We start from the raw sequence: 27599 nt of genomic DNA, 5'->3' as shown, positions 1-27599 counted from the left end.
TCGTTCACCCGACACATTCCATGGTCACCACGCTCTAATTTTTGTACCAGTTGGACTTTATATGAATGTAGGTGCAAGTCCAAATGCAAAATTCGCCACAATGATGTGTTTGACAAGCCCAATTGCTGAGCACGCCGTGGAATCGAAACATTCGGGTCATCCTCCACACTAGCAGCAACAGCAGCAATATTTTCGGCCGAACGCACATTACGATGATGCACAGGTTTCACAATATCCGCTACGGATCAAGTTTGTTCGAATTTACGCACTACATTAGCGATTGTGTGCTCTGTAGGCCGTCCATGACGACTTTCTCTAGTCGTCATTTGTTTTTTCTACAGACTTATAACCTCTGCGTGATAATGATGTGTCAGGATGATTCAATCAACTGCTTTTCTCAACCGGAGGAAGACATGGAGCATGAAGAACGTCAAAACCGACTACATGCTCTTTGCAATCGTCAGGATCTGTTCCAGGAGGAGAGTGTTGAATTTGAATTTGATTTGAAATCAATGTCATATCGTCACTAGGTTTCATGGTTTCCTCCTGGCTAATGATGAAAAAGTTGGGAGTTGATATCCGGATATCTGTTCCAACAACTAGCGGTTGTCATCACCTTGCGGCGGAGAAGCGGAGAAGACGTATGCTGTTATGTCAAGAAAGACATACTTTTAGTTTGAGGTACGGACTGTGGGACTGCTGAGGGTTTGTAAAAGTAGTTTTTTGTTAACAATCTGTTTGAATTAGTTTTTTGTTTTGTTTTAGCAGGACTGCAATTCCGAAATGATGTTGGGGAATGATGATCCATTGTGTGCTTTTGATGGCTACAATATAAGCATGAGCACAAACATCGAATCCGATTATTCAATACGACCAATCACTACCCCTCAATCCAATACAGTCGTTCTGTTACAAGAAAACAAGCCCCAAATTCCTACTGAAGACACACTTCCACTGCCTCACCAAGAGCAAATCACATGGATGGTTGCCGAAAATTTCAAATGTAAGTTTGTATGAACCCTCTTCTTCGAACTCTGGGGCACTCCAGAGCGTCACAATTAAATGGTCGCACGAATAGGCAAGTAAACTACACCTGCACAGGGTCGAAGATTTCGGTAGTCGATACCTGGTCGGAGACATAATCGTTTCCTTGATAAATATCCACGACAAGACAATCGACAATCGTAAGTAGGCACAATCTGTAAATCCTAAATTTATATTTTTAATACCATTAACATATCAATATTTCTTTTCATCTTCAGGGCACGAGAATCTAACGAACTAAGAGTACTGGGTACTGGTGTCATCGACTGCCTGCTAATCAGCGCCCCATTAGGGAATGGGTCCAGTGTTGGATCAATATCAGCTCAATGAAGGTGATTCGTCGGTTCAATAAAGGGCGTTTCTTGACTAACCTTTGGAACGATATCAGTATCAGGGTTAAAATAATATTTTTTTACTTTTTGTTTTATTTAAAATCCTGTGTTTGATAATATGTTATTGTTAAGTAATATTTCACTAATAACTTATTCTATATACAATTTCAATAGTTCTACAATAAAAAAAACATTGTAAAATATGAAAACAACAATAATTCTCGTCGCTATAACTACTGCATCGCTGCCTCTAGGGAGAGGAGGCAGTATAGAGCAACGAGCGAGCAGATGAACTTGCCAGGCACGGCTCAAACTCACCATTCACTAGTCCAGAACCATTATGTGGACTCTCCGACTGTGTGTTGAAAAGCGAACTGAAAAAATGGGAAGACCGGGAAGTGACAGCAAATTGGATGGCTGCAAAACTTAAACAGGCGAAAAAAAATTATTACGTCGAGTATTAAAATTACTCAACAGCTGTTAGCAGCTGTTGAGTAATTTTAGAAAGACTTGCTGGAGTAAGAAAGACTTAAGCAAATTCACTGGTCTTGTAACAGGACACTGTCCGAGGAAATACAATTGCTCTGTAACTGCGGAGCTCTAACTTGATAAAACTATTCTGCCCAAGGAAATGCCTTTGATCCATTCGACTATGCAGTCATCGAAATGTCTTCTTCTCATAGCATGTGCCATTGATACATATGAAGCATTGTCGAAAGGCCCTTCGATATCAAGAAACGCCCATATTGCAGTTTCTTTTGCCGAAAGAGTTTTTTCAATTTTCGTCACAAACGTGGGTAACACTGTGACTAATTGATAGGCAAACTAGTATTTAGATAAAGGGCATTTGGACATGAATGCCGAGCTTATGTATTCATGTAGAGCTTTCTCCATAGTTTTCAACAGTATTGATGATAATCTTATTGGTCTGAATGATATTGGGAGTGATTTATCTCGGTTCCCAGCCTTTGGAATGAATACCACTTAAAAATCTCGATTAGAGATGGAATTAGCTTAGATTCTCCTTTTGAATCAGGACTGCAAAAATTCCATCTGCACCTGCGGTTTTGTATGGTTGAAAGGATCTCACCGCGCTTCCTACTCTGGCCAATCCAGTAACTTTGTTTGCTCTTTCAGGACACCTTCGAGAGCATTTTATTTCACGATTATAGCTAGGATTGGTATCAGAATGAACAGATGTAGATCCCGGGAAGTGAGTTTTCATCAGTAAGTTTAATCATTCTGAGGGAGGTTTTGTGAACGATTCGTCGTCCTTTTTGAGGGAATCTAGCCCGTCCGAGTGATCTTTCGCAAGAGGCTTGCTTAGTCTTGCAACGATTGGGGTAATGTCAATGCTTTCGCAGTTACTACCCAATATTTTCGTTTAGATTGTCTTAATTCTCTGTTATATTCGGTTAGGGCGCTCATGTATTGATACCAATCCGAATTAAGTTTAGCTCTGTGGAACAGTTTCTGCGCTGTTTTGCGAAGCCGCTCGAGCCTTTTGTTCCACCACGGAACGTTTCTTGTCGAAGAAACTTTCTCTAATGGACAATTACTGTTTTAGACAGAAACTATCGTATCATTTAATTCCTTTGAAGTTGATTCGAGTTGTTGAATCTTATTCTTGTATCGGTGTGTTGCAAAAGTTCTTACCCCTCTTATCCCGATAGTAATAGCGCATGACGGGTGCATATGTGTTTCGCTTCGAACCCGTATCAGAGTGTTAACTCAGCCAGTAGAGGGCCTCAACTGATGATTGGAAACATGAAATCGTTGAAAACTCTACTGCCGGTCGCAAGCCCGGAAATGAGGAGCGTTGGAGTCAAAACTAAGCCTCAAGCTCCGGAAAAAATAATGTGGGTAACCCAAACTCCAAGGTAGCCGTGCCGAGGGATGAATGGCCGATAGAGTTTAAAATATACCCGGTCGTAATTTGCCCTTACTGTGTTATAGCGGGGCAGTGGCACAGTTGGCCATTATTTCCCCAGCGTCTCGTGGGATTCAAATGAGTAATAAGGATGTTATTTCGGACAAAGAACTGCGAATCAGCTATTGCGAAAGTGTCAGGTAGCTTTAAGACCACTGAGTATGGCTCAGTGGCAGCATGTTATCACGAACAAAGAACTACGCGTTCGGATTGAATTGCTGAGGGCAAGTCAGATGCCCAATCAGCCACTAGGAACTGTCGAAACGCAAGCCCAGATCGAACGGCCGAACACACGTCTGCGGCCTAGTTTGACCAGAAATGAATTAAGAATCTTTATTCGATATCACCTTGACTTGGGACATACGGTGAGCCAAGCCGTCCGTATCATTCGCAATTGTTATGGGCTAGTCGTTAATAACAAAACATGCCGGAAGTGATATGATAGATTCCGAAGAGAGGAGTTACAGTGACTTGCCGCGGTCAGGCCGCCCACATGTCATCGAAAATGTTGAGGACGTCAGCGATGAGGTATTAGAGCATCCGCCTTACTCGCCCGACCTGAGCCCAACTGATTATCACTTGTTCAGGTTTATACACAACACTTGGTATGAACACGATATTCTCTCTGTACTGTCAAACCACCATCCCATTCGAATATAATGTGTCTGTAATCAGACAAAGACGCCTCTTCCGAAACGTGTCAGTTGTGTATTTTCACAGAAATTACCGGAATGCACAGTGTTAGGTTCAGGACTTTGCTTTTACTAGAACAGCAGTTCTTGGGGAGTCATGCTTGTCGTCGTAGAATAAGTTGCATGAACCAGTATAAGTATCAAGTATTCTTCCTTTGTTGACCCAATGCTCTTGAATTAAAGCATAATCCATAGCGTCTTCAATAAACCTCCTAGCGTTCGCGTTCTACGTTGGTTTCGACCACTCGTTCAATTGGGTGTGGATTATTCGTATTAGTCCCACGAATCTCGCGGTAAAGAAGGTCCGCTGCATCAGTGACCGGCATAATGCATTGTGGAGGGTGCCCTGGTGCTCTACAGGCTTCGTTAACGGCAAGGTTTTAACCCCCTACCATTCATCCATCGGCACGGGTCGCGTCACACCTTGGTTTAGGGGAGATTCGTGGGACTTCTATGAATAATTACATTCATTACAATCATCCTACTTTTCTGGGGCTTTGGACCCACTGCTCTGGTTTCTCAATAATTTCATATTTAGCATTATATTAGGAAGCCATTTCAACTACTTGGAAAAAAATACAAATTACTTAATGCAACATCTCTGGACCTTATTATATCAGACTATTTAGAAGTTCTTGAAACTAAAGAGACGATACCTTACACGAGCAGCTTACGACATCTTTATATACTGTTTGAACGAAATGGCAAACAAAAATAATAGTCAGTATCGCGTTCAGAGAAAATATTTCATTGCAAACAAAATCGACTGTTATGTGCAAACATTTCGAATCGATCGCGATCACGCAATCATTTGGTGGCAATTTTAAAGAGTATATTGACAAGATTTGCTAGAAATAATGTTAATTCAATTTTGGGAAAAAAAATCTGACGTTTTAGTAATCAAACATGACTTTGAATTATGTATGAATGATGTTTATTAGCGATTTTGTTATGGTTTATCTTGTGTTAATGAGAAATTAATTACATTTTCTAATATCTGGTATCCGGCTGGATATCGAATATTGGCCGGATAAGCAGGATACCGGATAGCTACTAACAACATTGTCGAAGACAGTTTTAGTCTAGAAAATTGCCAAAAATCGACGTGCGACTACGTTGAAACTCGTTAAACCAATTTCTGACGGTAGCCATTTAAGGAGAAGAGTGACCGTATACAGCATCCAAGCGCTCTTTGATTTTGCTGCGCGATTTCCCTTCCAAAATCAAGAATCGACTGCTATTGCTCTTTTTCCATTTTTCTAAAATCCGCGGACCCGCACTCTTTCACACACGGTCAAAACAAAACTACGAGTGCGATTCGGCTGAATTTTGACAGTAGTCGTTTACGAGAATATACTACACGAAAGTAATCTCTCTTGCGATACTGACACCATTGAACTATGGTCCAGGAGGTGCATTTAAGTGGAAATTAGCATCTAGAGCTCGACAGTGATTATCTAGACAAAAACTACTTTTTCATTTGCTAGTCGTTCTTTTTGGGGCAAACATAATAAAAAATTATTGATGGCATTTTGAAGAGCACATTTGATTCTACATAAGGTGTAACTTTCAAAAGAGTGTTATTTTTTGTATTTGAGTAAATTAAATTTGAAATTATGAGTTTTGGCATATAAATGAACAAGTTGTAATTTTTAAATGCTATAGTATAGACTTTAAAGCAGCATCACTTCAGTTCAGTCTTATAGCCACTCAACATGGAGGTTCAAAGAAGACACATTTTTGTTTGTGTTTACCTCTATCTATCAAGATAAGAAAGTTAGATTCTTTATTTCATCGACAATTTTGGTCACCCTATTTTTAATAACATAAAAATGAGCGCTCTATTATATATAACAACTTTGTCGAAGACAGTTTTTGTCTAGAGAATCACTGTCGAGCTCTAGATGCTAATTTCCACTTAAATGCACCTCCTGGACCATAGTGCATTGAGCAACCCGACTTATCGGACCGCCCTCGTATGTAATGTGACGACGATGGCGGGATATTTAAGTTCTATTCTTTGCTGTGAACTTCTCTGTGTTTGTAGATCAAACTTTTGAACTTATTTTTTTATATTTTTAACGGGTGAAGAAAGTTATTTAGTTGAGACTTTCGTGGTATATATAGGCAGCCTTCGTCAATAATTTACGATTATTTTCTTTGTATTTTTCATGTTGCCCTCTTGTCTCAATGTCGCCAAATCTCAGCAACTAGTCTAATTTCAAGTGTGATCGAAGAGCAGTATGAATTTCATGTTGTCTGAAGACGACGCTCGTACACACAGCTCGTCGCGTGGATGTCGTCTATAGACGACACTCATACACACACGAAGTCGCACGGATGTCGTCTATAGACAACGCTCATAACGAAAGGGTTTTAATCGTCAACTTACATTTGAATTCAAAAAAAGGGTTTGTACAATCTATCTCAAATAACAGTTTAACCATTTGCATCCGAGCGGCGCTGCTGTGGCGATCTGCTATTTGAAGTGCCTAATTACAAAGAGTTATATTTATCAAAGTTTGCTGCTTACGAAATACAACATAACATACAAATAAACTGGTAAGATATTATTATTTGTGTACGTTTGTTTATATTTTTTTAAGTACTTGTAAAATGGTTGCGTTATTCGACTGAAATCGTTTCGAGTTGCTAATTCGCGCAAACGAAAAAGGCCTCGAACGTATGACTCAGTATGACTATTAGTATGCAATATATCTTTATATAAAATCATTATATGTATGTGAAACAAACTGAACTAACCTGAGTACTGAAATGACAAATGCATCTGCTTTACATCTGGAATCTCGACTAAGTAGACATTTCATCAAACTTGTTGATGGCTTTTCATTTTTTAATAACAATAGAATGTACGTTAACGCTTCCGCATGCAACGTCGGGTCCAGTTCAGGAAGAATATCCTAAAAATAAATACATCATGAATGTTAATCACATTTTCCAATCAAATCAGTTTTGAAACTTCAATTTGAAGAAAACCATTAGAATATAATCCGATTTTTGTTACATAACCTCAAGAAAATTTCTGGAAGATCTTTCTTATTTCCAACATAATCTCCTTCTACCAGGAGGACAAAATATATATTAAAAATTATAATTTTTTATTTTTTACTTCCAAACAAACATTGATGACTTTTAATTGGCTTAAGCATCGAGTAGGTTGCACAATACCCTAGGCGGTACGTACTATCCGTCCGTTTCTGAACAGATACATAATTGAAGTCAAATAATTTCTCTTAGAAAAAGACATGCTCTCCCCAACAGTTGAGAACTGCCTTGACCACGTTCTTGGAAGGAATACTAGTTCGACAATTATGTAATATAAATGACGAGAACGACTTCTCATAAATATCTCGGATATTTTCAAAATGTTTCAGTAGGGAAGGTAAGCCATTATCATACACATAGCTGGTGTTACTGGTGCAGATAGAAAACTTTCAATTAGTAAAAATTGTATCTGCTGAGGGAATTGGGGGTACATGAAATCAGGGTTTAAAAATATTGTTACGCCAAATGTTTTGAAATTGCATGAAACGTCGAGATTTACCTCAAAACATTTGACCCAACCAACAAAAAAGATGTTAATTTGTGTGGTATATCTTCATCCGGACCGACTTCGCGATTTTGAGTAGATCAACACATCAATTCGATTTTTTGGGTCTTATCGACGATGAATGGTAATGATGATATATTTGTTGTCGGTGATTTCAACCTGGCTACAGAACGGGAATCGAACCCGAACCCCCGGCATGTTAGGTTTGACGCTAACCACTCGGCCACGGGAGCAAAGGTTTAAATATCGTCAATTTGTCTTAAAAATATCGACCAGGCTATTTAAAAAATATGTTTTTTTAAATCAAATACTCGTAAAAATGGATCAAAAAAGTGTATATAACCATCTACGGCCTTTGGTTCGAACCTCAAAAATGTCTATTATAGGAACCTTTTTTGAAATCGAGAATAAAATAAATCTATAAATCTACGTTTCGTGCCATGTGGAGTGTATACGATACACTCTGCACTTTCCGTTCAGGTCACATTGAAAAACAAAGAATTATTAAAAAAAAATATTGTAAGTCAAACATTGTCTGCATGCATATTAAATATTTTTTTTCCTGCTAATAATAGTTTTGTATTATTGAAAAAATGAAAGTTATCGTCTCAACGATTTTTTTCATCTTTGAAGAGTGGGTCGTATACGCCACACGCGACCTGGATGGAAAATTTTCAAAAATTGCCACGGCACGGAATGAGTTAAGGACTATAAAGAACTTTGTAACACATAATGGTCATATTTACCTGAAAAGATTCTAGTGGAACATCGTGAGCTTGTATAAGTTGCCAGAAGCAAAATTGCTCAAACGTCTCGAATTCGAGACTTTTTCGAATCACACCAATTATGTTATCGTTGTTTAACATAACGAGCTTTCCTTGAGTCACACTGAATATAACATCACGTAAATTTGTTGCATCAACGGCTCCTATGAATAATTCAAAAATATCCGTGTTGTTTATCATTACACCTCTGTACTCTTTGAATAAGTCCGGCAGTATCCAAAAGAACATTTCCGAATCTGTTTTTTCCAACATGGTGAGGTCCTGCTTCAATTGACACTCGAATTCAGAGTTGATAAGTGTACAGAAATATTTATAAACGCTGCCTTTCAATGTAGAAGTTGAGTTTTCCTTCCGCCGTGCTTGTAATTTCGCATAAACTTTGAGGAAATGTAGTAATAAATAGCCGATGCTTGGTATCTGATTACATGTAGCTATTAATAAATTTATCACATATCTTTTACATTTTTCCTCCGTGTGATACAGCACTTTGAAAAGACAACATAACGGATGACTAATACTTTCTGAAAGGCATTCGTCAGATTTAGATTCCGGATATATTGAACAATCATCTAATGTTTGTTTTAGCGTAGATATGATTCTTTCATGAATATACAGCTCTTGTTCCACGCTGAGGAGGCATGACGGCGCATTGAGTGACATTAGAATTGATTCAAAGTCATCAGATTTTTGTGATAAAACGAAGGCATCTATGAATTGTAACAAATCCTCGGGAAGCGATTGGATGACTGGTTTTTCCATTCTCATTACCTAAAAAAAAGGTTGGTGTATTTAATTTAATAAATCCAAACAAAAACTCGAACAACGGAGATTTCATCCCATGCTCATGTTCAGCAATAATCATTGCTTTAAAACATTTCTTCTGATGTGATTTATTTACACTTACTTTAGAAAGTGGTAAGTCGTCGTCATCAGACGGTTCATCCTTTGTATTCATTATTCTAGTGTTATCATCCTCGTCATCACTGAATTTTTGTAACTCTACTGTCGCATTATAGCTTACATACTCTGGACAAATATTCCAAAAATCCTTGCTAGAATCTGTGGGTTGAAGAACGATTAACGTAGGAAAATATTTGTTATCAATATATCGATTTACCACTTGGAAAATTTTGCTCTTCATCTGTAACTATTTTTACAGGGTTCGCCGCGCTGAATGAATTAGGAGAAGCAGGTGTGAATGCGAAAAACTCTCGAAAATTTTCTCGTAGCATTGTTTTCAATTCACGATCTAATTTAACAGACTCCAACAATGGTAAAAGGTTTGGTATAACCTGAAATATCGAGATATATTGTCTGTAAACATATTGTTATTTCTATACCTGTTTCTCGAGAATAATTCGTAATGAATTATAAATTCCAGCGCGTACTTTGTCTTCTCCTCTGGGATAGAAATTTTTCATTATTCTGCACAGGAAATCAAGTAAAGTACAGCTAACCAACGGGTGATTTTTAATAGAATGGTACATAACTAGGATGCCCGGTTCAATATTCATTATGTTATCCTTAAGTGGATCGAAAAACAACCAGTCGTAAAACAAAGCAAGTTTAGCATTAGCCTGAGCTACTGCATTTGTACATGAGGTCAATAACCAACCGATGACAGCCCATCGTGGAATAATGTCTGAACAAAGCATATCGTTAGTAGGATGAATAGCTCCTATTATGAATCTTATCAAATCTGAACGCAGACTGTGAGACTCTGGAGTTGTGAAGTATTTTTCTTGAAACCAATCTTGATACCTGAAAAAAAACCAAAAAGAAGAGGCATATGTATTTCAAGGGACCTACCTATGTGTTTTGTGCTTACATAATAATTTACTTCATTTGTTATATACAGTGTGAGCTTGAGCTTAAGCTTGGGTAGACTGTACAATTCGTATTTGCTCTCCGTGATTGATTTGAACCAGCGAAATTCCACAAAGAACACATTGAATGACGCTTGGGAGTAGCAAATCTTTCTCATTGTGCAAGTTTCAGTGATTCCAACTTTAAATAGTCAATAACGACGCCGGCCACGTCCTTACAGTCACCAGGGGAAGGGAAGGAATGTTAGTATGATATTCGCCGCCCGATGGCCAGAAGGGCCGCCTCAATAGCATGGTTCCTTAGCGTTTATCAAGGAGGGGATGGTTGTTAGTGGGGGGATTTAAAAATCAGGATTCACTGAAAACAAAAAATCTCATTTGTCACTGTCGCGTAGATTTATGTATATCGATAAGGAAAACCTGTAGAATTAATTGGATCATCTATATATTCTACTGTGATAAGTACTTTTCATCGAAATCCTGGGAAACCTGAGAAGGTAACCGATAAAACTTCTCTAAACCAATTGGACCTGTAATATATAGCGTTATTCATCACGCGCATCACGTATCGGACTCCAATCGCGATGTTGCCAGCAACTGTCAATTATGTAGAATCGGTTAAAATGATTGCGAGCCGATTCGGGAGAAAGCATCCGAGCTACTTCAATTTTTTACACGGGCGAATAGCTCCATATCTACAAATCAAACGAGATAGACGGTAGCAGGACCCTGGTTCATTCACTACGAATATGATGGTGGGACGTTTGAAAGTACACATCTGTGCGTCAGAAACGCAAAAACTATGGATGGGTTATACCTATGATATAACCGCAAGGTTGACCGTAGGACTGCCGTCGGCTTAGTTATCAATTGTATTTCTTCAATTAGCAATAATCCCACCTCGGATGTTCCTCATTGGGTACGATATCGCCGCTGCGCAGGTTGAAATACTGAATGAATGTGATTTACGAATTCAATTGCAAACAAATCTCAATTTAAGCCATGCATTATGTTAGTAGTTATCGCAGCAAATAGTTATCAAAATTTTGACTAATCATCAAACGGTATGCGTAGAAGTTCAATGAGCTGGCGACATGAAGGGCTATCTTCTAATGCAGTATTGAATAATCGAGCCAAAGCGTTGCATTTGTACCCACTTTTGTAGACCGTAGCAAAACAAATTCCGGACTGTAAAAATGTAAAAATCGCCGACTTGAATGTATCTGCAGTGCCGATTTTCCGAACTTCTTGGTTTCGGCATCTTTATTGGGGAAATACATTCCGGTTTGCAAAAATGCAGCGAGTACAAAAGTACTCGTAGTTTACATCTAATTTGCTATGCCAATATCCCTGGCTCCATGGTTTTGAAGTATTAGGGAAACATTCCGATTTCCAAAAACGCAAACGAGTACAAAAGTACCCGCAGCTTGCCTCTATTTTGCAATGTCGTTTTGCCCAGGCTCCATGTTTTTGAAGTCTGTGTTAGAGAAACATCCATCCATTCCAGCGATCGTACCTCTATCGTTGCGCAATCGTAATTGTGTGGATTTCCGAGCGGCACTCGCTTATATACCGATTGGTGTGATTTCAATAGCCTGTTTTGAAAGCAATTTTAGGGCTATTGAAACAAGTTTCTGGATCAAAATGTAACAAACATATGTAGACGTAGACGCTTTATCTTTCTAATGAAGTGTTTATCATACCATTTTGTTCAGTTGTTTAGGAGCTATTAACGCTCAAAATCTCGTTCTCCGGCGTAACGCTTTCGTTTTCGAAACTGAACTTGCACCCCAGTATAGAAATGAAAGACGTAGTCCTATGTCAAAACATTGATATTTTCAGTTAGGGTGGGTTTAGCCTAGTGATATATCCATGTGAAGAAATATGATGAGATTTGTAGAAATCGCATCAACCGTTTAGACTAGCGTGAACTTCTATAATGAATATATTCATATTTTCGGTGAATTTATTCACCTGAAGTAGAACTGCATCCAAATTTAGTGATTTCTCACCAGTGAGAAATTCACAAGCGTTCACATATGCTGAATTTATTCAAATTATATATACCTCGAATAAATGTATCGTATTTATTCTCACCCGTTTACACCTATTTTCACGTGAATAAATCCATCTATACCTATAGATCTCCCTAATGTAAACCAGCCATTACGATACACACAGACATCGCAAAGTTTAGAAAGGATAGCATTAGGCTAATGTTATTTAGGATCGGAGTACGCACGAAAATTTGATTGTACGAAGAGTGGATGTCAACTTTCACTATTGCATACAATTCGTACGACCACTTTTCTGCATTCAGTGTCACCGCCGCCTTAGAAAGAGGAGAAAGAGAGACAACTTAGCTCATGAAGCCTCCTGCTCAGCCCAGCCATTCCAACAACTCATATGAAGACACCATCACTGAACACAGAAGTTTCGCACACGTTTTGAAATCTTACGGTAAACCCACCGTACACCAGTGAGAAATTCACCAGCGTTTACATATGCCTGTATTCATTCTAATCATAGTGCTTATATATACCTCGAAGAAGTGTATCATATATATTCTCACCCGTTTACATCTATTTTCGCGTGAATAAATCCATCTATAGCTATAGATCTCCCTAATGTAAACCCGCCATAACACATGTAGTTCTGACACTCACTTAACTATTTGTCGATGCATTTCCTGTTTGTTCCACAAATAATAATTATTATAATATAAACTCATCATTAGACACAGTTTTCGTTCAATATGTCCCTGCGCTATCGGAAAAAATACCTCTTATTTCATGACATAAAATAAATATTCGATACGTTAAAGTAAATTTTCATTCATAATTTTGATTTTGAAAGCAGGTTTATTCCACCTGGATATCCATCATTATTTTCGCCTCCTCTTCGGAAGGGATAGTCCGGGCCCCGCAGATGCGCTACAGCCCAACCGGAATATTCGGACAACCTCCGGCATCCCTTGCCGCGACCTGAGGATGATGCGAGTAGCAGCACCTTGGGTATGCAGGGCACCAGTGGTGCGGACGTTACACCCTCACCGGAACTACTGAAACACCTCTGCAGCTCAAGGACGAAGAACCAGATAAACGATGCAGAAAATCGGAACTCCACAATAGCCCTCTGCAGCCGAGACACCGTTAGTGCGGACGTTACAGCCCCACCGGTACTGGCGGATAACCCCCGGCGCCAAGGGAAAGTGGCTTCCGTTGTACGAGAAATCGGGACGCACAAGGGCAGAAATGCTCGTTCCCCGATGGACCACGCGATAGTGGAACGAGATCTCGGGACGCATAAAAGCGGAAACGCTCGTTCCCCGACGGGCCACGCGGGAAAACAAGATCTCAGGACACACAAGGGCGACATCGCCCGTTCCCTGGCGGATAATTTGGGAGACGTATATAATCTCTGGACGCACAAGGGCGGAAACGATCGTTCCCCCGACGGACTACGTGGGAATCGTACGTGATCTCGGGACGCACAAGGGCGGAAACGCTCGTTCCCCGACGAACCACCCGGGATTTCTATCGTCCTGCAACTGTATCGTTGAGACCCTGCCTGGCGCCATTGCGAAGAACCAACCACCACAGTCGGTTGCCCCAGAAAAGCCGAGCTACCTTTTCTTTCCGTCGGGTCATGCGGGCGTCTTTCGGTCGGAACCATTCCACCCGGCTGCTGCCTTCCTCTGTCTCGTTCGACATCACCATCCCCAACAGCCTCCATCAAGGGCCAAGCCGCTGATTTTTTTTCCGCCGTCGGGTCGGGGGGACGGTCACTGGGAGATATCCGTCCTTACCCCTCTCGTTCGGCAACTCTGAGCGCGGGTGTTCCGTCCATGCCCGTCGAAGCACAATCCAATGCTGCCACCTACGACACATGGAGACAAAGACTTGGAGACTCTCTACCAGCTATAGCCGGGTCCTCCGGTCCCCTGTCATCTTCACCTCCGTTGAACTCCAGGATATTTCAGGCCACCCAGGGTGCCCCATCGAGTCTGGTCTCTGCCAACAGTTTGATTCCACCGACAAACCACCACGTCATCAACCGCCAGCGAGGTCCAACAGTCACAAGATCAACAAACCTGGCCCTGCAGTGGAATGTCAATGGTCTGTATAATAACCTTGGGGAGCTGGAGATCCTAGACCGGGAACTGTGTCCTTTAGTCATCGCTCTTCAAGAAATAAACAGAGTGTCTCCAACGAACGTCCAGAAGATCCTCGGTGGTAAATACCACTGTTACACAAAGCTGGGTTCCGTATTACAACATTCCGTAGCCTTAGGCGTCAAGAGGAGCATCCCCCATAAGCGCATTCAAATCAACACCGACCTACCGATAATTGCGGTCAGAATAGAATCTTCAATTCCGGTAGTTATTGTCTCCGTTTATCTACCATGTGGCAAGATCCCGAATTTGAGACGCAAGCTGCTGGAGGTATTTGAAAACTTGGAGGATCCTAAAATCGTTCTGGGGGACTTCAATGCTCATCACCACAACTGAGGGATGCAAGCAACGGATGTAAGGGGGGAAATCATCAGTGATTTTTTCGAATCGTTGGAGCTCATTTCCACAGCCAGCATTGATTTGGTAGGTAAATTGGGGTGGAACAAAGCAGACTACATGGAAGTGACCATTATCCGATTTCAATCATCCTCAACACACCGCCGCCTCAATCCACCCGAAGATCAAAGTGGATCTTCGACAAAGCTGACTGGGATTTCTACAGGGCTTCCTCCAGCCACCAGATCGCCCGAGACAACCCGACCACCATGCAGAAGCTCAACGAAATCATCACCGAGGTAGCAGAATCCGCCATCCCTAAAACAAAGCCCAACCCTGGCAAGAGAGCGCTGCACTGGAGGTCTGAGGACATCAAAAAAGAAATCAAGAAACGGAGGAAGTTCTTGCGTGCTGTAAAACGAATCCGGCACGATGGCCCGGAGAAAGAAACTGCAATGAACAGATATCGAGCGCAGCTCATAAGCGTGAGGCGACTAGTGAGAAAGGCCAAACTAGACAGTTGAACCGGCTTCCTGGAATCCATCAACGAAAGCCAGTCCTCTGCGGACCTATGTAGACGTATTAACGCGCTGAATGGGAAAAGAAGATTCCAAACCCCTATCCTGCAAGCGAATGGCACGGTCTACAGCGATCCAGTCGACACCGCGAACATGAAGAACTAATCGTCGCGCTGCGCTCCACCAAAGGGGAGTCCACTGGTCCCGATCACATCGGTTATAAGATGATCAAGCAGCTGTCTCCGTCCACCCTCCTTGCCATCTTTAATGGCCTCTGGCACGACTTCCCCGCGGAATGGAGACATAGTATTGTGATCCCCATTCCCAAAGTCGGCCAGAACAGCTGCTCCGTGAAAGGATACCGACCAATATCCTTGACCTCCTGTACGTCCAAGACCCTAGAGAGGATGGCAAACCAACGGCTCGTCACCTACTTGACCGAAAACAGGAAGTTGGACTGCCGACAATTTGCCTTTCAACCGGGGATGGGCACAAACACGTATTTCGCATCCCTTGGAGAGGTAGTAGCTGAGGCCAGAAAAAATTGACAGCATCTGGAGATGGTAGCCCTGGATCTAGAGAAGGCGTACGACCGAACCTGGATTCCACTAGTTCTTAAAACACTGGCGACTGGGGGGTAGACGGAAACCTGCTGTACTTTGTTGAAAACTTTGCAACAAACCGGACCTTCAAGGTAAAAGTTGGGAACCCCAGCTCCAGGCGCCTTCATGAAGAAACTGGTGTATAGCGATGAACAGCCTGTTCCGGGTTATACCGAAGGGAGTATTCGTATTCGCGTACGCGGACAACATCCTTTTGGTAGTGGTGGGGAACACGCACAGGGCACCACGCATCAAGATCCAGGCAGCTACGGTAAATGGGCTGTCGGACGAGGTTTTCGGCTTTCGGCGCAAAAGAGTGGTCACATGGTGGTATGAAGTCACAATTCGGGAGTCAAACTCTACAACGACCGCTTTCCCCGCCGTAGAGCATTGAGGATTCTGGGAGTGGTGGTTGACCAGGGTGTCGACTCAAAACACGAAAAAATATTCCCTGATATTCCCTGATTTTCCAGTATTTTTTTAGAAAAAATCCAGATATAGACTAGTAATCAAATTCACTACTGTAGTTCCTTAAACATTTAGTTAGCTTAAACAGTGAAATTTAAAAACGTCTGTCGATATCTTCTAAAGAGTGAATTGTTTTTGATTTTTAATTGAGTTGAACGACTGAGAATTATCGGTCAAGATTAAAAAAAAAAGATTTATTATTACAATTCGAAGTTATCTTGAAGGAGCATTAAACACTAGTACAGAATGAGTCATTTTCCTTTTTCATTCGGATCAAATTCATGAAATTGTTTCGATTTTAACGACATGTATTTTCTTGCAATCTTTCGGCTCCCTCCTGTGTGTTTTCCAAAATTTTCTTCATTTTACCTCACGAGATTTCTCATCTCGTTCTCGTTGCCGTTTTATTAACTTTGATTCATATGACGATAAAGAGAAAGAGAATTTCGAACTAGTCAAACTAACTACTAGCTGTACATTTTTATTGATGCTATCCTTCCAAAGTATAACATCACGAACTTGTCGCATAGTACAACCCACGCAAGTTTGTCGCAAGTTTCCTCCCACATGTTTTCATAAAAATATTCGCTATTAATGGAAAACCCCTCTCGTTGGGGTTTCCACGCGAGAGACAGAAGACCATTTTTGGTGAAAAATTGCGTAAAGCTACCTGTCTATTCCAAAAATGTTCCAGTCGTTCATTTTTCGGATCTTACTGAGCAAACTTGTTTATGATGCTAGCAATATTATTTCAGTGGCAAATCCGCTGGAGCGCCACAGATGAATCCTAAATCCGTCAAACATCAAAGTAGTCAAGAGCTTCTCGAATCGTTTCCCTCCATTATTTATCGGTATCAAACACGGAAAGAACAAGGATACATCAATGCTTCATAAGCTTTAAAACAAGTGCTCCGCATCTCAGACGAAATTTCAAGATGTCTGTCGCAAAGTTATGGCGACTTTTTTTTGAAGCCATCAATTCTTTTGACGAACCGTGTAAAATATGTAATAGCTACCCATATTCAAGAGTTTTTCTTCTCCATTTTGAATGTCCATTTGCAACACGCGTACATGTACATTGACGTCATGTAACGATTTACCACTATCTTCTCTTATTCATCCCAAAATCTGACATTCAGATTCATCTACAGCCTCTTTGGAGTCTTGTTCAAAGACTAGTTAGACCTTTTCAGCTTTCTGGCTATCCCCAAACATTCCTCTCAATAGAACTATTTCTTTTTCAGCAGTGCGGCGTAATTTGTGACACATAACTGTTCCCAGACATCCCAGGATCACAGAAATTTCAAGCATGAATTTATCGACAGTTTTCGAAGAAGAACTGCAGATACTGCCAAATGTCAGGTAAAAAAAAAACAGCGCGAATGTGAAAGCCGTCTACGTTTGCGCTGTTTTCCTTTCGGAAGGATTAAGTTCACCTACAGGCAAAAGCAATCAACATAAACCGAAAAACCTACAGTGAGTCAAACTAGTTAAATACTTTTTTTTTGTATCTTTAACTTTAATTACTGCAATAATCAAACTTCCTCAAACTTCTGCAGTAATCAAACTTCTAATTGGCGGAATTTCATTTTTTCCAGATATGCTGACGAAATTCCCTGATATTCCCTGACATACTATGAATTCCCTGATATTCCCTGATTTTCAAGGATTTTCAAGGTAGTCGACACCCTGTTGACTACAACCTGAACTTCCAGCACCATTTCGACGAGGTGAAGAAAAGCTGTGCCACCCGGTTAAACCTCTTAAAAACCATCTCCAAACCTCATCGGAGTAACAACCGAACGATCCGTTTACGGGTGGCCAAAGCCATCCTCAATAGCCGCCTCACCTACGGTCTCGAAGTGACATGCCTGGCCAGAGATAATTATCTCTGGTCTGCTACCATCAACACCAGCAGCCTCGGTATGCGCCGAAATAGGAGAACCTTTTTGTGGAGAACATTTTTGTGGACGCAGCGATAGTCTCCAGAACGGCGAGCTTCCTCGCTAAAACCAGCGGAGATAAGGAGACACACCTGATTATTTTAACGAACGAAATCTTGCAGCAGGTGACACACTCAAACCTTCCACCGATAGCTTAACAGCTTTGGTTTGGGACTAACGACTGGAGGTTGCCGGTGGTCCGAGTGGATGATACAATCAGGAACAACTTCCGAGCTGGGACGAGCTCTGTGGGTCTGAAGCAAACTTTTGTCGAACTTGTCTCAAGAAAATTTCACAATTATGAAATTCGCTACACGGACGGTTCCAAAGGGATGCAAGAAGTTGGTTTTGGGGTAAGCGGTCATAATAACTCTCTTATTGACAGCAAGAAGCTCGTCGACATTTGCCAGGTGTTCTCGGCCGAAGCTGCCGGAATCTTTAAAGCTGACACTATGCCGTCAAGCAAACCGATCCTGATAGTTACCGACTCGGCTAGCGTCATCGATGCTGTTGGCGCGACCATCACTAGGCACTTATGGATACAAGCTATCAGTAGGTATCTGCTGCCGGATACAGTCCTCATTTGGGTCCCCGGACATAGGGGCAATGAAGCGGCCGACCGTTTTGCCGGAATCGGTTACCTTGGGCAATTTTTAACGCGCAAAGTACCGCTAGACGACATCAGACTATGGATCGCCAACACCTTCAAAAGTTTTTGGGCGGAAAAATGGTCCGTTGAAGCGACGCTGTTCCTCCGGAGAATCAAAGAATCCATCACCAGATTCGAAGACGTCAAAACGATGAGAGAGCAACGAATCTTATCCAGGTTAAAACGGGCCACTGCAACATGTCTCATAACTTCAACAGAGGACAGAGGATGCCCTTTGTGACTTGTGCGAGGTTCGCAATTCAGTCGAACACATCGTCTGTATTAGCCCAAAGTACGAGAACCTCCGGAACTTCACGGGATCAGCGGGAGCATTCGTGATGTGCTCGGCGACGACCCTTCACGAACTGCTGCACTGCTCTGTTTTTTGAAAGATGCCGATCTGTTTTTTTGAATTTAAACAAAAACTTATGATCAAATCGAAGATCCTTGTTCCTTTCCCTTCACGATAAGCGGAACAAGAACAGTCGGCATCTTCGAGCGGCGCGGATTCCCCACCTGTGGCCTGGGGCCATGGTAAGCGGACATCCTCGTCAAACGACAAGAGAAAAAAAAGCTCAAATGCGTGGAACTTTCGTGACGAAATCTGTTTTTTGTTTATTGTTTTATTTTTAATTGCTTATCCGTATGTGCATTTAAAATAAATTATAGTAAACGCACATCGCTGCATGGATTCGGCCGTTTTTGCTGAGACGAACCAGCCCAGGAGGCTGAATGTCTAAAAAATAAAGAATAAAAAAAACCGAATATTTTTGACCCGAACTGGACTTGAACAAACTTGGACAATATGTGGTGTCAACAGGCGCCACAAGCAACACAGCGAATTTAACAATCGATTCATTGAAAACCAAGTCGGTGAGCGTGTTATCTCACGAAATGGCCCAGTCAATTGGTCGCCTCGGTCGTGCGATTTGAAGCCGTTACACTATTTCCTACGTCAAGTCTATGGTCTTTGCCAACAAGCCAGTGACGATTGATGAGCTTCGTACGAATATCGAAAGTGAAATTGCAGCAGTATCGGCCGAATTATGCTTGAAAATCGTCGAAAATTGGGTTCAGCATCTGGACTTCTGCAAGCGTGCCCGTGGTGGCCATGCAAAAAAAAAATCGAGCTCCATACATAATGGCATCATATGTACTTTCACATGAATAACGAATTTCATTGATATCCAACCGTTTTTGTTTTATTTAAAAAAAAAACTTTTGTAGCCATCTATTGAAAACCCCGATACATTATTTTTGTAATTTCTTCAATTAAGTACATGCAATGTGAAATTACGTTTTTCGGAAACTTGTTATGAGTATAAGATGAATCCTGACAAAGACAATTCATTCCCGCTCGACGATCGCCGTGATGTTTACTCAACAGTTTGTCAAACGGAAAGTGGGTGTTTTGAGGAAGAGCAGAGTTAGTGCAAAATATATTTAGACTGTTTGGAAGTGACAGATATTTTGACTTTTGGAAATGGTATACAAATTATCACGGAAGTGACAGATATTTTGACTATTGGAAATGGTATACAAATTATATCACACGCGAAGGGGGGAAAGAAATTGAGAGTTAGTGACATGAGAAAGGGGAGAATAAATGTTGCCCCAGTTTGCGTGATTGCTTCTTCTGCTGAATATCTTGCCTTCGCTACATACATTTTGATCGCAGACGTCGTGCACAAAGCGAACGTCTATTTTGCTTTGCTTTACCGTGTCTTGCATCACACATATTAATCATGACTGAGATGAAGCAGATACCCATATTTATAGATTTTTGTGATCTCAATAATTGTTTGTTGTCTTGGAATATAGAGACTTAAAACGGCTTCAGTTGATTCGACTCTACCAGTTTTCGTTCAAAGCTCGTAGACTCGTAGACATTTTATCTTTCGAATGAAGTGATAATCATATCACTTCGTTCCGTTGAGAAATAGGTATTGAGGCTCAAAGCCTTGTGTCTCCAGCGTACCGGTCTCGTTTTCGCATTGCGCCAAATATTCATTCATCCATTCATTGGGAATTGATTCAGATGCATCTTCAAACAAACGATCACTAAACCAAGGAGAGTCCTACGTTAACCGTCAACTACGCCAACAGAATGAAAAAATGTTCCGCAGCGGTTCCGTTCAAACGTAAAACAAAGGTTTATTGTAAGAATTAGTGTTAATGGAAATCGCTGTTCAATTTTTTTTATTGAAAATTGATAAATTTTCTTTTCCATATATAGAGGGGCTAGTTGGTCATAACAGCGGGCCTAGTTGGTCATACGAATAGCACGGTTGTAGAAATTGCTCTTTTGAGAGCAACGTATATAACATTTTCAGGTATGCCGCATTTCATTACGCAAGCTTTAAACAAACATAGGAAGCATATACTCTACTCTTCTACCTGTGTAATCGAGACGAAACAACCTGATACCAACCACCGCACAAACCACTTGCAATATGATAATATTTGTAGTTTTGTTCTATCAAGTTTTTATTAAATATTATAAATACAAACATTGAATATCAACAACTCACAACAATGCATCGAGTAATGTAGCATAACTGGAAATTATTTCAATATACTTTGCACGGAGCGAAACAAATGTCAAAATTAATATAGGCAAGAAACCGGCTGTGTTTGTTCCGTTTCTCGTTGTTTCCGTATCCTGAGTGGTACTACTGCTTGGCCAGACGATACATCCAACAGGTAACAAATGAAACAAACCATTGTTTGTAATTTTATTGCTCATTTCTCTCAATAGATTCGTTTTAGGATGCGCACGTATAAGCGGAAAACAAACAGAGGATCGACTTCTGCTGAAGAGCTTCGAGAAGCCGTATTCGTATTTCCTTGGCGGCAAGAGAATACGATATAAAGCGAACGACTCTGTCCAGATATTGCGAGCGAATGAAGTTGCTGAGCGTGGGCGAGAATCCCACGAACGAGGTTCTGAAAGTGGAATATAAAACAACAAAAAAAAAAGTGTTCTCCGAGTTTCAAGAAAAGGAGTTAACACATTATATGTTGCACATGGCAGCGATCTGTTTCGGATGTTCCCACAAAGAAGTGCGATGTTTGGCCTACCAATGTGCCGATAAGTTCCGGATTCCGAAACCAGCTTCCTTGGGGAGAGACAAAATGGCTGACTAATTTTCTGCGACGGAATTCTACGCTATCAATCAGGAAGCCGGAAGCCTAAGCCGAGCCACGTCATTCAATTGACGAATGTTACGGAGTCTTTGAAAAGTTATCAGCTGTGGTGGAAAAATACAACTTTACGGCATCGCGTATATGGACGAAACTGGGGTTCCTACCGTTCTGAAACTCCAGAAGATTGAGGCAGCTAAAGGTAAGCGCAACGCCGAAGCGATCACTTCAGCTGAGTGTGGAACAAATGTTACAATGATTGCTGCTGCTCCCGCGTCGGGAAATTCGTTTTCCCGCGGGTGCACTTCAAAAACTTTTTTTTCTGAATGGCGGACCTGATGACTGTGATGGTACAGCTAATGCTAGTGGCTGGATAACAAATGTAGAATTTTACTTGTTCATGAAACATTTCGTTATGCACGTGAGGCCAACTTCCGTGCATCCTGTTTTAATTGTCTTAGACAATCATTCATCTCATCTGAGTGTACATAGACATAGCCAAACAGAGTGGCGTTGGATGCTCACTTTTCCGCCACACTGTAGTCATCATAAGCGTGTCAGTTTTTGGTCCGTTTAAAAAGTATGTCACATCTGTCCAGAATTGGTGGTTGAAGAATAACCCTGGGGAAACAGTGACCATTTGCGATATTCCGAAAATGGTTACGAAATCAAATATCATGAAAACAAAACTGTTATTCTTCCGTTGAACCCAGGCATCTTCACAAAAAAAAAGATTTTGCACCGTCGTATGTGACTAACATCCCCAGCAACAAAAATCAGTAACTGACACAGCAGATCAAGGGCCAAACCAGATGATGCTATGCGAGTAGAAGAACGCTGACACAGGAGATCATAAACCAGCCCCGATGATGTCATCCGAGCAAAAGAATGCTGAGGGGGATCACCGTCAAGTGCCACAATACTCAATCAGGCAAGAGAATGAATTTTCACACGAAGCAGTAAAACCGTATCCTAAGGCTGGACCGAGAAAGCTAACAGCAATTGGAATTCGAAAAAGGAAGGCAGCTTTTTTGACCAACACCCCCGTGAAAAACGAACGGAGAACTCTAAACCATGGAAGACGTTCGGTAAAGTAAACCGAACGGAAAGAAACGTGAAGTATCGCGAAAGCTGATCGATTCGAAGTCTCGTGCCAAAAGCATGTGTATAGTGTGTAAAACCTCTTTTTTGAAAGGTCAGCCGAAAAAGAAGCGGATACAATGCAACCTATGTGAATTCTACATTGAATGAATTGTGTATTTTGATAAAGACTAGGCAGATAGAAAATAGAAAAAAGATGAGAAATGGAAATTTTCATTAATTTTTCGTTTTGGTTTTTTTTCGTACTTGATAATATATTAGGCTGTCAAAAAAGTCCTGCGGTATTTCAGCGAGGTGTCGTTGTAAGCGCGTAGTTCTAGTTGTATTCATTGTATCGAGTCATACTATAGCTTGTTGGAAAGGTATTTTTGCGCGCTATAATATAGTCCTTGACAGTGTTTGGTTAAGTCGTTCGTGAGTTATAGTGTCGCAAATATGGAGCAAAATAAAGAGAAAATCCGACATATTTTACAGTACTACTATGACAAAGGCAAAAATGCATCTCAAGCTGCCAATAAAATTTGTGCAGTTTATGGACCCGATACAGTTCCATTTCCACCGCACAACGATGGTTTCAACGTTTTCGTTCTGGTGTAGAGGTCGTCGAAGATGCGCCACGCTCCGGAAGGCCTGTCGTCGAAAATTGCGACAAAATCGCTGAATTAGCCGAGAAAGACCGGCATAGTAGCAGCCGTAGCATCGGCCAAGAGCTGGGGATAAGTCATCAAACCGTTATTAACCATTTGAAGAAGCTTGGATTCACAAAGAAGCTCGATGTATGGGTGCCACACACGTTGACGCAAAAACATCTTTGACCGTATCGACGCATGTGAATCGTTGCTGAATCGCAACAAAATCGACCCGTTTCTGAAGCGGATGGTGACTGGCGATGAAAAGTCACGTTGTCACTTACGACAACGTGAAGCGCAAACGGTCGTGGTCGAAGCCCGCTGAAGCGGCTCAGACGGTGGCTAAGCCCTCATTAACGGCCAGGAAGGTTCTGCTGTGTGTTTGGTGGGATTGTCAAGAAATAATCTATTATGAGCTGCCTATGGCCAAGCTCAATTCGGACCTGTACTGCCAACAACTGGACCGCTTGAAGGTAGCACTCATGAAGAAGAGGCCATCTTTGATAAACAGAGGTTGTCTTCCATCACACTTCTTTGGTGACGCGCCAGAAGCTCCGGGAGCTCGGATGGGAGGTTCTTTTGCATCCGCCGTGTAGTCCGGACCTTGCACCAAGTGACTACCATCTGTTTTTGTCCATGGCGAACGAGCTAGGTAGTCAGAAGTTAGCCACAAAAGAGGCCTGTGAAAATTGGCTATCCGAGTTTTTTGCCAATAAGGAAGCGAGCTTCTATAACAGGGGTATTATGAAGTTGGCATCTCGTTGGGAACAAGTCATCGAACAAAACGGCGCTTATTTGACTTAAAACAGATGATTGTAACTAATTTTGACAAAAAAATTCACAAAAATTCAAAAAAAAATACCGCAGGACATTTTTGACAGCCTAATATGAAACCTCTAATATAAAAAACACTCATTATTGACAAAACACAACATGGTTATTATATGATGGACATGCCCCATATGTTGACTAACTTACCCCGTGTGTGGGGTTAGTTGAAAAATTTCTTCTGATCTATAAAGACGTTAAATAAAAGAAATAGATCGAATAAATGGTTCTCTGATTATTTTTCATTTAAAGATTTTTCCCTTGAAATGAAAAATAACCAGAGAGTCATTTATTCGACCTATTTCTTTTATTTAACGTCTTTATAGACCAGAAGAAATTGACCATTATATAATATGTCAATGTCATCATATAATGGTTAATTTCTTCTAATCTATAAAGACGTTAAATAAAAGAAATAGGTCGAATAAATGATTCTCTGGTTATTTTTCATTTGAAGATTTTCCCCTTTAAATGAAAAATAACCAAAGAATAATTTATTCGACCTATTTCTTTTAATTAACGTCTTTATAGATCAGAAGAAATTGACCAACTAACCCCACACACGCTTCATTGTGGCATATAGCACTCCAGCGCACAACTTCATACTGAGAATTTTTAACAATTTTTTTTAAAAATTGACCAACTAGCCCCGCTACATGTTAGTTCTGAGAATTTTTTGAAGATCTGCTCAAATAGGCGTTTTATTGGCACCCTATTTTAATTTTTTTTTGCGACCTGCCATACCATGACTACCATGACACTGAAATAATAAATAGTATTAGTTAACCAAACTTGCAAGCTTGTCATAACTTGTAACACTATTTTTTCTGATTTTTGATTAATGAATAGAAGTTATTCACATTGCGTGAAAATTAGCATTTGTTCCTAAATGTAGAACGATAGTTTTTAATAATTTAAGAAGAGATTCTAATGTTTTGACTGAAATTATACGCATACGATAAATATATGTCACTTACCTTTTCTGATTCCCAAATTTTACATTATTTATCAGGAAATGTAGTTTACGTTCAACATCTGGGGTGAGTCGGCATCTGAGAAAACGTCGGCTGGTTTTTATTTGCATCAGCTGTAATACTCCACTGAATGTTGGACATAATACTTTAGGGTTGTAAAGTATATCCTTCCAAACAGATTCAAATTCAGGTATGCGTGACACGTTTTGCAACAGTCGTACAAATTCTCGTCCTAAGGGCATCACATCAACAAAACATTCTCTTATGAGACTTATAATAAAGGTAATTTCTTTGATTTGTAGATTGATGAACTGTGGCCCATTATGATCTTCAAGTAACCTGAAATACAAGAAACACTGTTAAATTACATGAATATTCTCCGTGTTCTTATTTATGCTTGACTAGCTGGCCTGCAAACTTCATCCCGCCAAAATGGATTTTTTTTCTTATCAATACCTTCGAACATTTACATATTCTTACTAATCAAACGTTCATGGGTCCAATCGCAGAACTGTTCATTGACTGATCTGCTAGGTAGGTTGTAGGTTTCCTAGTACTTCTATTAAAACTTATTTTCAGACAAAATTCTCGTTCAAGATTTTTCAATCACTTGCAAATAACATGTTTCTCCGTTACATGGAATGCATGTTTGATACAGAAAATATAATAAAATGAAGACATCTCAAATTGGACGATTCCTTCCTCGAGATTTTCACCTGAAAATCCATTACCACCTTCGAACAAAGATCAATCTCGTTAGCCAAACATCAAATGGTCTAACAATGCTTTCAGCTTATCCTGCAGAGTTTTCCGAAATTTATCAATTTGTTTGATTGAAATATGCGTAATATTTTGATGGGACTCCCCTCCCTCTGAAGAGGGATGTCAAACCATCGTTGTAACATTTGCCAGATTTGACTTGATTTGCTTGATTAGTTCTCGAGTAATGTAGATCAATTGATAGGGAATATTTCTACGCATCTATCGCAACTAACAAAATGTTGTTTTTCATTAGATAAACAATTGAATAACTAAAATATTAGGCGCCCTAACTGCATCGTTTTGATTGGCCCGATTTACGGTTTCCCCCACACAGCCATCAAAACCAATCAGCGTTAACGAAATCGGCATTGCAAATACTTTAAAGTCGGGGGGGTTTTTGTTCAAACTGAAGGCTTCTAGACCAAGATCATCATACCAAACGTAAAAGGACTGTCATTAAATTTACTTGTAACGAAGAACATAATCTATCACAATGCGTGAATTGTGCTTATATGTCATTATATAATCTTTTTACTCACAAAACAAATATATTGAATTCGGAAATTATTTCATTTGAGGAGGCGATCATCCATACCTCTAACGCTAAAAATCACGAGTTCAATTCTCACTCCCGACATTATTCCAAAAATGGAAGTAAAAGTGACGAACCAGCTAAAATGTGCTGAAAGTCACTATAATAAAGAAAAAAAATTATTTTATTCAATCAAAAATTTAATCAATACAAACAAATGATTGCTAAGCTAAGGTAGTCCCACGTCAACCTTGCGGTTATATCATAGATATAACCCACCCATTTTTTTTTTGTTTTAATCAACTCGAGGAGGTTGTATTTTTTATTAATATGTTTATTTTTACAAGCTCAGCCAAATTCTTAATTTTATTGTTTATTCACATTTTCACTTAAAAAGCATTCATAAAATTCTTATTTATAATCTATTTTTTACATTCACCCTCATTCTCATTTTCGAACGAATAGGATGCGTACGCAAATCCTCCCATTCTTGTTTTCGTACGAGCGATTCGTCGTATATTCAATTTACAGTCGTACTACACTGGAGAAAACCATTAGTAAATGCAGCTACCAAATCTTTAGTAGTTGAAACGTTGATAAAATATACACATTTTTTGTGCATATTACCAAAATTCTGTAAAACTGATGTCAGATGCAATTTACATCCCTACCAATGATTCGTAAATTTTACTTCATAGCATAAGTAATCTCTAGTATGTTCATACCTAGAAACTGTGTATGCAATCGCCATTCCTCTAG

The 27599-nt window shown here is 40.4% G+C and overlaps 1 protein-coding gene across 1 annotated transcript in view; it reads right to left on the bottom strand.

The window, feature by feature from the left end:
- The window catches only part of LOC129781613 (integrator complex subunit 3 homolog), a 36580-nt gene that overhangs the window by 1496 nt on the left and 7485 nt on the right, over positions 1-27599 (bottom strand). Inside the window, exons 3-8 of the mRNA XM_055789256.1 lie at positions 25550-25885; positions 9695-10115; positions 9472-9646; positions 9259-9413; positions 8316-9122; positions 6762-6919 (exon numbers count right to left, since the gene is read on the bottom strand). Coding sequence (XP_055645231.1) covers positions 6762-6919; positions 8316-9122; positions 9259-9413; positions 9472-9646; positions 9695-10115; positions 25550-25885 — 2052 coding nt within the window. The remainder of the gene's footprint in view (positions 1-6761; positions 6920-8315; positions 9123-9258; positions 9414-9471; positions 9647-9694; positions 10116-25549; positions 25886-27599) is intronic.

The sequence above is a fragment of the Toxorhynchites rutilus genome, unplaced genomic scaffold, assembly GCF_029784135.1.
Source record: "Toxorhynchites rutilus septentrionalis strain SRP unplaced genomic scaffold, ASM2978413v1 HiC_scaffold_16, whole genome shotgun sequence".
NCBI lineage: Eukaryota > Metazoa > Arthropoda > Insecta > Diptera > Culicidae > Toxorhynchites > Toxorhynchites rutilus.
The sequence above is the reverse complement of the archived record's forward strand: the minus strand, read 5'-3'. Positions and strand labels throughout refer to the sequence as shown.